We start from the raw sequence: 13,179 nt of genomic DNA, 5'->3' as shown, positions 1-13,179 counted from the left end.
TACTAAACCAAATACTCAACTGGAGTCTGCAGTGTTTTATGACCATTTTTTTGCCATCTGTGGCATACCTGTTTCAGGGACGTGTCGCTAAATGTACTCAAGAGAAATGCCTGGGAGACAGTATGCTGAACTCGAGAGTGAAAGGAAGACTCTGAAGGAGCCAACATCAGCCACGACCCCGACACTGCGCATCGCTTTACTCCGTGGACGATGTTTCCTAGCACCACCACTCAGCACCCCTGACAAAAAGAGGTAGAGTTGCACATAGTGCAAGGAATCAACCAATGCCATCTTTCCTAGTTCGGAAAAACATGAACTGGGTTCTTTTCCTTTTAAATAAATTACATATAAGTTGCATAAATACTGTAAAAGTGGGATGAACCATTGACTTTGGCTGATTGACCTCAAGCGAAACACACAGCCACAGGACAAGCCAGTCATCCCTCAAGTTAGCAGTCTCTAAATGCCACCCGTCCTATCCACCTTCCTTCTCTTTTAGGAACCCCGGCGGCCAGGCTGTTGGCTAGGCGGGCTCAGCCGGGACTGCGAGCAGAGAAAGGTATCGGGCGCGCCGGTGTTTCACGGGGCCCGGCTCTCAGGAAACCTTTCCCCCTGAGGAGCGAGGGCTCGGCCGGAGCCCGACCGCCACCCACCGCCAGCTGCGAGGAGAAGCAGAAACCGCAACCCGGCCGCTGAGGCCGCCTAACGGCTCCCTGCGCCCCGCCCCGCCATCGACCTGCCCTGGGCGCGACTCGTCCTGCCTGCGGGCAGCTCGCCTGCCCCACCGCGCCTGCGCGCACTTCCCTCTTCTCCTCCCCGCCTCCCGTCGTTCTCTGCGCGCCGTGGTGCCTGAGCGGACCGGAGCGGAGATGGCGCTGCACGTCCCTAAGGCCCCGGGCTTCGCCCAGATGCTTAAGGAGGGAGCGAAGGTGAGAGCAGTGCCGGGCAAGCACTGTTCCCCTAGGGGGATTGGGATTAGGGGTGGGGGGTTCAGCGTGGCGGCGCGGGGAAGGTTCTGGAAGGGCTGGCGGCGCCACGCGCTCCGGGGCGGCGGGGAAAGGAGGGCGGCGCCTGGCGCACGCGGCCTTCGAGAAACCTCGGCCGGGGCCGGCCCCCCCCTCTACCTCCCCCCCCCCCACCTCCCCCCCTCTACCTCCCCCCCCCCTTATTTCCCCTCGACCCTGCCCAGAGGCCCGGTCTCTGCCCCTCGGGACCCGTGGGTGGGTTCCCGCCGCTTCGCGGGGCGGCGGCCCGCAGGCCGGTGCTCGCTCCCGAGTCGTGCCTTCCCTGTGAAAGCCGTGTCGGGGAGGCGCTTGCGTTGGGACAGTTTTTGTAGGTGGTGGTCAGCAAGATTACACCGGGGCCTGCAGCTGTAGCTGTTCAGATGAGTCCCGCTTGTTACATACCTTCCTTCACTCTTTGTTTCTGTGCCTGACAGAAAAGTACATTTCCCCGTATTGTAGAGTAGCATAATATTTTCCATATATTCCCTTGTTATAAATCCATTTCCGTGGTATTTACCATTAACATAATGTAGATTTCGATAGTAGTCAAGGACTGTGCCTGATAAAACAGAAGCTTTCTTTGAAAAAGTAGACTGAAAGCAAGTAGGTTTTTTTTTTTTTTTTTTAAATTATTATTCCAGAGGAAAAGAACAAAGGAACATTTCTGATTGCTGCTGCTTGATAGAAAGGAAAGTGAAGTTAGCAACTCTGAAAGCTCTGTATTTTTCTTTTTGGAATCTTCCTTGGAGACAAAGAATGGCATGTGTCAAGAGTAGGGGGGAGCAGGGCAACAAAGTGGCTTATGGGTTTTCTAATAGAGAATTCAAGACCAGAATAGCAAGAGGTGTCTTTTACAAAACAAGGAGGCAGCTGGCATTCTGAGGTGTTTGTTTTGTACTTAGAGAGTAAATATTATTAGAATTGGAACCATTCTCCCTTCGTTTATGGGCCACACTGTGCATTTTCCCCTGCTCTTTCTTAAGGCCCTTTCTGGCAATCCCTCCTTTTCTTAAGGCTTCCAAACTGAAGCAAGGCTAATTGGCTTCTCAAACACAACTATTTTATGAATCATTCTGCTTCTGAATTTTCAAACTGCACATGTTTGAATGTAGAACTGAGTTTAATGATTTCCATGACATACAGAGTTGTGAGCAAGGAAGCATGTACAAAAACGCATGCTTACAAAACCCTTGCTCCTCTCCAGTCTGTTATCAGTTATTTTCTAGTTCCCTTTGGCATGCCACTAACTCTCTTGGAAGACTTAAGAGATGCAAACTGTATTGAAAATCGAGTCACTGTTCAAATTTTCTGTTCAGAAACTTACTGTGTCTGCTGAGCTGCCTAGTTAAGAAGGAGTGTACAGTAGTTCTTTTCTCATTGTCTTTCAGTAAGGTTCAGTTTCTGTTCAGACTTTAAGTGAAACCTAAATTAATCAGAAACTCTCATGGACCCAGTAGATTATTGTTGCTTTGATGAGAAATGACTAATTCTGAGCAGGATGTTTTTCTTTTTAGCATTATTCAGGACTTGAAGAAGCTGTCTATAGAAATATCCAGGCATGCAAAGAACTTGCTCAAACCACCCGTACAGCTTATGGACCAAATGGTAAATAAATCCTAAAATTATCATAGTGTTTTTGAGCAAAATGTTACGTTTGAAGGCTAAACCTACCTTGACAAAGAAGCAACTGTTTGTTTCTTGAGGAAATACATTGGACTTGCTCTAGAACTCTAAATATAGTCTTTGCGGCTATACAGATCAGACTCTGGTTAGCTCTTAAGTTGTGCACAATCTACTTGTCTTTGCCAGGTTTTTTGCCAGTTACTGTGTCCTTTTTGCTGTCTTACTGCTGTACGGATGATCTACAAAAATTAGAGGCAAGACAATAACTTGGTAGATAGTCATAATGAACATGTCCAGTCAGATATACCAAAACAAAACGTGTTCTCCAGTATCAATTAATTAAATGATGTACTAATATTTCTGAAGAGAAAAACATTTATTCAGATTTCTCCTTAATGTAACACATTCTCAAGCATTATTTCACAAAAATCTTTTAGGTTCTTAAATTATAAATAGGGGTAACATTTTAATGTGCAAGATACTTGAAAGTTATGAAAGAATATCTGTGTACAAAGTTATGTTTGCCAAATGAATTATTTTTAATCCCCCCCCCCCCCCGCCCCTTAGGAATGAACAAAATGGTTATCAACCACCTGGAGAAGCTTTTTGTTACAAATGATGCTGCTACTATCTTGAGAGAGCTGGAGGTAAGTTTTCTTGCTTCAGAAGGTGTCAGTCATGAACCAGTGTTTCTGTTTGTGTGCTGCTATGGTTCTGAATGTTAATAAGGAAATTACATGTCACCCTACCAGATGATTTACTTATGTAATTTTGTAAATCGTGTACATTTTTCACTGGATTTGAGTAAGTCTATGGGCTGTATCCACAGTGAGGAACAGAACTCTTTTGTAAAGCAGCATTAAGTAGTGGTAGGAGGTGCATAATGATTGCTTACTCTTTTTTTTTCCCCCAAACCGTTGTATATTTATAGGAGGGTGTGTGTAAACAATAGTGTTTGGAAAACTTTGAATGAAATAGCTCTTGTGGTAATCTCCCAGTGTCTGTGGTTGCCGTGTTCTCCTGTCTGCTTAGAATATGTTAATTGGACTTAAGAAACTGAAGATGTTACAGCATCCTACTGTCAATAAAGTATAGGTTTTTCTCTTACTATCAAATTCATATTTGTATCACAACACAAATAATATTTTACTGAATTCTGATAGAAATAGTGTAAATATGAACTATTTCCTTACTTAATGCATTGTGTTAGTGTTCAGTGTACATAGAGTAACTGTGGAAGTCTCAGTTCTCTTTTAAAAAAAAAAATCTGCAGAGTATTACTTAATCTATTGAGTCCTGCATGTTACTTTCTGGGATAAAATGACAGCTGCTGTAATTATATTCAAGAATACAGCATTTTTACTGCATTTATTTGAAAGAAAGGGAAAGCAGTGTGATCTTTAAGCAGAAAAAAACACTAGCATTTCATTGTAATTTAGATACCTGCTTTGCGTGCTACACACTTGAGTTCAGCGTGAAGATCTAAACTTCAGGCTCCTTTCCTGTTCAGAGTTTGATTGTGAAGCCACTGCTTCCTGTAAAAATAGCACAGAGCCAATGTCAAGGATGTTTAATTCATGTTGTAGGGGAAATGTTCAGTTCTCTGATTACTTTTATTTTTCATATATGTTTTTACTTTTGTTTATTAGGGAAGTTAGACAAGATAATCTGTGCTGCTTTCCTTTCCTGTTCTGTGCATTCTTGCTCTCTTATTTCAAATTGTGTATAAAGATACTTTGTATTGGATGCACAGAAAAACCTGGAGCTGTAGTCTTGGTGGGATGTTAGTAACCAAGATGTGTAACTTCTTGTAAAGGTCCAGCATCCTGCTGCAAAAATGCTTGTGATGGCATCCCACATGCAAGAGCAAGAAGTTGGAGATGGAACAAACTTTGTCCTTGTTTTTGCTGGAGTTCTTCTGGAGCTAGCAGAAGACCTTCTGAGGATGGGGTTATCGGTCTCGGAGGCAAGTTATATTGTTAATACAGTTCACATAGCTTGAATTCACATTGCCTTTGGTCAGTAATCTTGGTCATAATATCGTGAATCATCTGCTTCCTTCTGAACTGTTTTTTTTTAGATAAAGATATATGAAGAACAGTGTGTGTTTTACTGCTTCTGATTGCTTGCTTCCTTTGTAAGCCTTTACATTTGTTAATGTTTTATGGCCCTTTGAAAAGGACGTATAAGCAGTATGAATGCGTAGTGAAGTGGTGTAGTGAATATTTATTGTTTGCTGCACAGGTGATTGAAGGGTACGAAAAGGCTTGCAAGAAAGCCCTAGAAATTCTTCCAGACTTGGTGTGCTGTTCTGCAAAGAACCTTCGAGATGTTGAAGAAGTGGCGTCTTTGTTGCACACTTCAGTGATGAGCAAACAATATGGCAATGAACAGTTTCTGGCAAAGCTTATTGCTCAGGCTTGTGGTAAGTGGACACCAATGGTTGTGTGGCTGTGTCTGAAAAACTGACGAGATTTGCTCGTAATCCTTAATAATGTCTTTATGTAAGATAACAGGTATGGTTAGTTTATCGAGTTGAATTGGATGGAATGCTTTAGCCTCTGAAATGAGTATAACCTTTCTCGTATTGAACTCATTGGCATTGTGGCTCAGAAAAGGTCCGTGTTTTCTACTAAACGTTTGTAGAAATAGCTTTCTGGTCTTCTTAAAGCAGAAACACATCTTTCTTCCTCTTTTTTATTGTTAGGAAGATGTATTACACTTCAGATATGCTGTTACTAGTCTCAGCTACAGAACAATGGAAGCAAGACTGTAGTTATGTTGAGTTGTTGTTTTCTCCCTTTAGGTTTCCAAGAAAAAACTTTGATGTCTAGTTTGTGTTTTCTCAAAATATTGTGGGTCAGGCTTCGCTCTTGAGTGTAAATGTGTAAATGGATATTCAGACTTAATTTAACTGAGCAGCCTAAATAGATGTTGCTTTCTAATTACTACATTGTAAAAATGAAATTTCTGTTTCTCTTGATGTGAGTTATTAGCAGATTATAATTGCCTTAAATTTAGGCAGGCATTGCAAACTATTGAATTTTAGTACTTCAGAAAAACTCCAGGCACTATTTATGGTGTCATTGTTCTACTTTGTTCATTAAGCATTTTTTTTTTTTTTTTTTTTTTTGCCCCCCTAACAGTTTCTATTCTTCCTGATTCTGGTCATTTCAACGTTGATAATATCAGAGTGTGCAAAATTGTGGTAAGTTGGAAGTAGCTAGCTTTACTGTATTATTAAAGTAAACAGTTTAATCAAAGTTAATTTTTTTTTTAGATCTTTGAACTTTGAGAGCACCTTTTCTATCCTGATCTCTGTTGTGTTACAGCATGCATAATAAGTTTTGGAAATTGTTCTTTACATTCCTTGTTTAGTGCCCAGTAGCAGCTTTCAGAAACAAAATTAATATGGAATACTTACATGAAATCAGATACATTAACTTAATTATACCCAGGGTTGTTGACTTCATCCTTGTTGTAGAAGCATTCGCAAGATGAGACTAAGATCCAGGCTAGTGGAAATGTAGAAGTCTAATCTTGGATTCTTTTTGTCAATGGGATATTAGACTGCAGAATGGCATGTCGGATTGGAATAAGCTTATATCGACTATGAATTGCCCCCTGTGTTTTTTTCCCTACTAATAAATATATGATAAGTTGAGCAAAGAAAATGAACATCACAGGCTTTGAGCTGGACCACTAACTAATTTTAGAATGAAAACCTGTAAGGCTTTATGTTGCTAAATCAGCTCATCTTACTTCTTTGTGGTGTAATAAAAACACAGGTTGCTACATTCAAATGAATGTAAGGGCTGCTTTTCTTAAAGGGTATTGCGGCTTTCTGACAACAAATTATCAATAATAGGACTTTCTCTGTTACATTTCTCTCCTTTCAGGGTGCTGGTATCTCTGCTTCCTCAGTACTGCATGGCATGGTTTTTAAAAAAGAAACTGAAGGAGATGTTACTTCTGTCAAAGATGCAAAAATAGCTGTGTATTCCTGCCCTTTTGATGGTATGATAACTGAAACTAAGGTATGTAGAAGCTCAAAATAAGTTAGATAACTATTTATGTTCATGTGCTCTTATTTTTAGACTTGACTATAAATATTCTTGACACTTGGTGATTGAGTGAGATATTCTTGTTAATACTGAGTTCATTAGTTTAAAAAAGTTCATAGAAAATGTCTGAACCTAATTTTGCTTTACAGGGTTTTGGGGTTGGGGAGTTATTGTTAGTTTTGTTGGGTTATTTGAACCAAACTGCACGCTAGAATGTCTGAACCTCAAAAGTTGTCTAGAAACACTAGAATTGCCCTTTTTTTGACTTGTTTTACCCCTTTGCCTGGGAAGAGTGGCAGTATTATAAGATAGAATGAGTAGAGGTTTATGCATAGGTTGGGAGACAGAATGATTTGTCAAAAATTTCTAAGCATGTCGTTAACAGTTTATATGTTTTACTAGGGCACCGTACTTATAAAGAATGCTGAAGAACTGATGAATTTCAGTAAGGGAGAAGAAAATCTAATGGATTTGCAAGTCAAAGCTATTGCTGATAGTGGTGCAAATGTAGTAGTAACAGGTGGCAAAGTGGCGGACATGGCACTTCATTATGCCAATAAATACAATCTTATGCTAGTCAGGTAAGTACTAGAAGAGCATAAACACATTTGATCTACCAGGTTTGTTAAATGTACTTGTGGTATTGTCTCTTGCCTCTGAAACAAATTAGAAACAAAATATTGCAGACTACTTGGTTTTCTAGTGGAACAAAACCTGAGCTGCAATTTGATTTTTTTCATAGTTTATGTTTCTTCACCTCTGTACGACAGCTAATTGGGGAGTTAATTGTATACATGGTAATGTTACTCTGGTTTAAGTGCCTTTATAGCACAACTGAAATCAAGAATATCAGAATTTGTGGATCTAGTAAAGAGGGATGCGGTCTCAAAGGCGTGTAAGACTTTACCAGAATTCCTTCTGGTCACAGTCCTTATGTGATGCTTCAGCAGTGATGAGATACGCCTCTGTGCATCACTAATATATTGATGGAAGAACTAATTCTTAAATTCTTAAAACTTTTAAGGCCCACAAAAATGACAGAAATCTTCTTATCTATAAATAAAGTATGTTTGTACATCCTTAAAATACATTCTGCACAACATAAGGTCAAATTACTAGCAGCAGCTCTCACATCTCTCAGAAATAAGTGGTCCTTTATTGAAAGCTGTAACTTTATTGGTGGTTTCCAAGAAGTTTTAACTTCTGGAAATGAAGCATGATACTGTAATGTCTTGCATAACATAGAAGGATTATTATAGAGGTGTTGTAAAGACCAATTCAAGTCCTATGCACTAGAAGATGAAATTTCATAAATTTCCTTTTATTTGAACTACTTACTTGTTTTTAAGTTCTTAGAAAATAGTTTTTGCATAGCATCCCTGAAAATAGAGAATTACAACTTTTTAAAAAATAGATGAGTGGGTTTTATAATTTGATGCAGTAGATTGTGATAGATGTCATTCATTTACAAAATGCTGATGGGTTAAGAGAATACTTACTCATATATGTTAATATTTGCTCTGGAAACTTGTTACTAGAAGGACTGCTTTTGTTTTTAAAGGCTGAACTCAAAATGGGATCTGAGAAGACTGTGCAAAACTGTTGGTGCGACAGCCCTACCCAGACTGGTATGGACTTTTCAAATGAGGAGCAGAAAGGAGAGTGCTGATGAGAAAGTTCACTTCTTAACTCTTGTTTTTCTTTTCAGACTCCCCCTACTCTAGAAGAAATGGGTCACTGTGATAATGTATATTTATCTGAGGTTGGGGATACACAAGTTGTTGTGTTTAAGCATGGTATGTATGTTCTGTAGAACTCCTAATGCTACTGTTCTAGAAGTACAATGTTTGTATGTGTTTTACATTTAACAAACTGAATTCAGTAATGCACGTGTCTGTCTGAACAGAGAAGGAGGATGGTGCCATTTCTACTATACTCATTCGTGGATCTACAGACAATCTGATGGATGACATAGAGAGAGCAGTGGATGATGGTGTAAATACATTCAAAGTACTCACGAGGGTAAGTAACCTGAACAGTTTTGTTATAAAAAATGAGCTGTGGATCAGTTTGAGGCAAGACTTATGCTTGCTTGTGCTACAAAGGCTGGAGCAGATATTTACGTTATCAGCTTAGGAGCCTTCTGGAGGTGTAGAGAAGGCTGTGTAGAGAAAATTGCTGCCGACATCCTTGTGAATACAGTGAACATAAAAGGTGGTGCTTAGCATGTAGAGCACTCAGTTTTCCAGTAATGAGGAGAGTTATTGAAGGCAGATTAGTTTTACTGCCTTTTAATGGCAGGCAGCTCTGACTCTTTCTTGGTAACCAGACACAGAAGAAAAGCTAGATAGCTCTCTTTCTCTTGTGACAAGACAGGCTTCCTCCACATACTATAGATACACTTCATAGATGGAAGAACTCAGTTCTTCAGAGGTTTTTTCTGAGCAACTTTTGTGGACTTAAAATATTCTTTTTTTTTTTTTAATGCAAAAGGAAAAGTTTGTGTATTTACTCAGAAGGTGGCATGCAAAAAGTGTTAAACTTTTGTTTGACACTTAATGTTCTGTACATACCAACATGTGCACATTGATTTAGAGTACAGAAACAGCCATAGACTGTGCTTTTATGATTGTCTCCTGGAGTTGTCCTAACTTCTCATTTATGGTGATTACTTTTCTATTCAGTTTTTATACAGTTCTAAAAGACTGGAAGCTCTTAAGTGCATGCTGGTTTACCAAAGGATATACAAAATCCTTTAATTAAAAAAAAAAACAAACCAAAAACCAACCAAACCTCACCCAACACTTTGTGATACCTGTTCACGTATTAAGCTTAGTGTACAGTAGATTAGTTTCCTGCATGATATTTCCCAACAAGTTACTGGAGAAGATAAGAAGATCTAGGAGTTCAGTTACTTGTAAGCAAATAACCAAAAACCCCAGACACAAACCCCACTGCATTATTATTTTCCTTTTTACAAAATAAGCTATTTTTCTTGAAAGACATTGGGAATTAATAAGTTCTGGTAAATTTCTCTTAAAATGCATGTTTATTCTGAAGTGGGATCTTAATAAGTTCTATTGCATTTTTCCTGATAGAGTATATAAATTCTAAAAATTAAAAATTAATATGATGCTTTAAGCAAAACTTTGGATGTTCTGTTCACAGGATAAACGTCTCGTTCCTGGAGGCGGTGCAACAGAGATTGAATTAGCCAAGCAGATCACATCTTACGGAGAGGTACAGCAAATGGACATCTTGACATTTTGTTTTCATATGTATATACACACACATATATATTTTATATATATATGTGACTTCTAAAAATACATACACTTTATTTTATGCCAAAACATGTATGTGTGTAATGTATATAAATCAATAAAAAAAATATAGGGGAAAATACCTTCCTACCTTATGTTTTTTGAAATGCTGATGTGGTTTCCAACTTCACTTTAGACTTGTCCTGGGCTCGACCAATATGCCATCAAGAAATTTGCTGAGGCTTTTGAAGCCATTCCTCGAGCACTGGCAGAAAACTCTGGAGTAAAGGCTAATGAGGTCATCTCCAAACTTTATGCTGTGCATCAGGAAGGGAACAAAAATGTTGGATTTGATATTGAGGTAAATAATCTCTCACATTACTTGGTGTTCTGCATAGCAGGATTGTATTTAAATGTACTTCTATCAGTATGAAGTATTTATAGATTAATTTAAATTATTGAAGCTCTGTGTTGCACTGTCTAGAAGAGTAACTTCTTAGAATTTTAGTAGTGATCAGCAAGCAGTTACATTCAGTGTAGCCTTCTGTAGGATGTAAAGTGAGAGACTCATGATGGAGAATAAGAGTTCAGTAATTACTTTGTTTTCTTGCTAATGGATTAAGAATGAAGACTTTGATACTGGAAAAGCGAGGATTTGTTCTAAGCCTGTAACCTTGAAAACCCCAGAACTTGCTGGGTAGAAGCCTGAGAAAGCGTCGAATAATGGTTTGTTTTTTTTTTTTTTTCCCCCTATCTGACAGGCCGAAGCTGCTGCTGTGAAGGATATGTTGGAAGCCGGTGTATTAGACACATATCTTGGAAAATCCTGGGGTATCAAGCTAGCAACAAATGCAGCAGTAACTGTCCTAAGGGTAGATCAGGTAAGCTTACATGTAACTTGGGTGATGAACTGAAACCTTTAACTCGCTGCGCAGAACGCTAATGCAAAATATGTGAATCTTCTGGGAATACAAGTTTTAAAAATAAGATACTTGAAAACATGGTTTATTTCTGAAAGTCAGGAGGTAGTTTGTTCAAGAGGTTCTAATTTGGGATGTTGCAATGTTGCTGCTTCCATTGGAGCACTATACAGAAGGTTAGCCTAACTTTTGCAGGAACAAAATTTAACAGAAGAAACCTTCTCTCATATATTGTTTTTACATGAAAATCCAACTTTTAGGGAAAATGGAGGTTATAATCTTAATGCAGAAATCTTAACTTTATGTATGTTGTGGAACTTCAGCAAAAATGTATTTGCATGTAAAATTTCTGTAGATTATTATGGCAAAACCAGCAGGCGGCCCAAAAGCCCCTAAGCAACAAGGACATTGGGATAAGGATGACTGGAAAGATGACCCTGAAAAATAGTATGCAGTAAGCTCTGTTTTTCTAGCAGAGAGGTATTTGTGTGTGAGTGCGTGCATGGATATACTGACAAGCACTTGGCAGATGGTACATTTCTTGAGAACACGTAACACAGCTGTCTTATGTGTGCTGATGGCTACATTTTGTATTTGTGCCTTTGCAAATGAATTTTACTCCTAAAACCAAATTTTCATTGAAGGGATGACAAGTGCAGTTTTAGTTTTACCTTACCTTGTCACTGTAGCAAGTGCAGAAAACGAGCCTTTAACGTGGTAGGAGTAGTGGACTTCCTGCTTCTAAAGTGTGATGTTTGCACTCAATAGTTCAGAACAATAGCTCTGGTAATTCTTCTGCTTTCTGTTGAGTGTAAATCAGTCACTCATTAGCTGCTTTAAGCACTCACTTTCTATAGACTAACCGAAGTCAATTTGCATGCAAAAATGAAGTAGCAGCTTCTCCCATTTTCAAGGAAAAAAAAAGTCACTAATTTTTGAATGTCTTAATTAGATGGATAATATTCACTGGCTTAGGTTCTGAGTAGGGAAATGGCATGGATTTAGTGAATGTTGACAGCCAGGATCATATGGCTCTAAGTAAGAGGTAGGGTAAGAGCCTGATTCTAACCTTATCTTTTCCTACTTCCCTATTATCTTCAAGATCATTATGGCAAAACCAGCTGGTGGCCCTAAACCTCCATCAGGAAAGAAAGACTGGGATGAAGACCAAAACGAGTGAACCATGTAACTGTACTTCTTAAGTGACATGATTATGTGAGTTTTTTAATATTCCAGTTGGAGCCTGTCATGATGTTTTGCTCTGTTGCCTTTAAGTTATGAACTGTGTCCAATGGAGTGCAAAACTTCAGACACTTCAATAAACATACTCACTGTTAAAATGTTGCCATTTTATTTTGACTTGCCGTGACACAGTTGTTCCCAGTATGTGAATATGCAGGCCTCTGTGTGGGGTTGACTGGGTGTGATGGGCTGACTTCGCTGGCTGCTAGATGCCACTTCCTCACTGGGAAAGACACAGATCATGGGCTGAGATAAAGAGGCAGGGACATCACTTGCCAATTGCTATCACAGGCAAAATTGACTCAGTGTGTGGAAAATTAATTTATTGCCAATTCAAAATAGAGATGGAGGGTGACAAACAAGAACAAAAACTAAACCACCTTCCCCTTTACCCTTTTCTTCCCAGGCTCAGCTGTACTTCTTCACTCCCCACTCCTCCACCTCTTCCTGGTGGGGATGGGGAATGGGGGTTGTGGTCTGTCTGTACCAGCTCCTCTCTGCTGGTGCTTCCTATGCACAATTCTCCCCTTGCACAGGGCACAGGTTTTTTTGTGAGCTGCTTTAGCATGGGGAACTTCTGTATAGGTTACAGTTCATCAGGAACAGCTGCCTCTGTGTGGTCATCTCTGAGCTGCAGTTTCTTGCAAGAAAACCTGCTCTGGTCTGGGCTCTGCTCTAGGGGCTGCAGCTTCCTCTCAGGCACACGTCCAACTGCTCTGGTCTGGGGGCCTCCACAGCTGCAGCGTGGAGGTGTCCAGCATGCTACTCTCTATGAGCTGCAGGGGGACAACCTGCTCCATCAGGGGAGCTGTTCCTCACCCTTTTCCCCTCAAGGCTTTTCTCAAGGTGCCACTGTCTTGGTTGAGGGGCTCTGCTGTGCCCTACAAGTGGGTCCATTGGAGCCAGCCATGTCCAGCATCAGGTACACTTGGCCTGTCCCCATAGGCTACATCTGCAGCCCGCTCCACCATTGTGACACCTGCACCCAGTACAGTGGATGGAGACTGACCATGAGCCTGCTGCAGGGAGCTTGTAACTTCAGGGAAAGCATCTGCAATTGTTG

At 40.0% G+C, this 13,179-nt stretch overlaps 1 protein-coding gene across 3 annotated transcripts; it reads left to right on the top strand.

Moving 5' to 3' along the window:
* Window positions 1-825: 825 nt before the first annotated feature.
* On the top strand, window positions 826-12,214 carry CCT8 (chaperonin containing TCP1 subunit 8). Of its 3 annotated transcripts, none has more exons than XM_086764398.1 (16): window positions 826-929; window positions 2,519-2,609; window positions 3,195-3,274; window positions 4,444-4,593; window positions 4,872-5,052; window positions 5,774-5,835; window positions 6,527-6,664; window positions 7,094-7,272; window positions 8,253-8,319; window positions 8,400-8,487; window positions 8,598-8,713; window positions 9,860-9,931; window positions 10,151-10,315; window positions 10,716-10,835; window positions 11,230-11,321; window positions 11,977-12,214. In XM_086764398.1, coding segments are annotated over exons 1-16 (1,662 nt in total). In that variant the 5' UTR covers window positions 826-869; the 3' UTR covers window positions 11,978-12,214. The 3 variants fall into 3 exon arrangements, with proteins under 3 accessions (XP_086620524.1, XP_086620515.1, XP_086620533.1); XM_086764389.1 differs by having other exon boundaries at window positions 11,230-11,328; XM_086764407.1 differs by lacking the exon at window positions 11,230-11,321.
* Window positions 12,215-13,179: the final 965 nt, after the last annotated feature.

The sequence above is a fragment of the Chlamydotis macqueenii genome, chromosome 1 (genome assembly GCF_036417535.1).
Source record: "Chlamydotis macqueenii isolate bChlMac1 chromosome 1, bChlMac1.mat, whole genome shotgun sequence".
Classification (NCBI taxonomy): domain Eukaryota; kingdom Metazoa; phylum Chordata; class Aves; order Otidiformes; family Otididae; genus Chlamydotis; species Chlamydotis macqueenii.
Note: the sequence above shows the minus strand (reverse complement) of the source record. Positions and strands in the feature narration are given on the sequence as shown.

Bases quoted from the DNA above. Each gene is read 5' to 3' on its own strand.
- CCT8 (XM_086764398.1), top strand. From the start codon at position 870: ATGGCGCTGCACGTCCCTAAGGCCCCGGGCTTCGCCCAGATGCTTAAG. The intron at 3,275-4,443 runs GTAAGTTTTCTT...CTTCTTGTAAAG, and splicing joins CTATCTTGAGAGAGCTGGAG to GTCCAGCATCCTGCTGCAAA. The intron at 10,316-10,715 runs GTAAATAATCTC...CCTATCTGACAG, and splicing joins ATGTTGGATTTGATATTGAG to GCCGAAGCTGCTGCTGTGAA.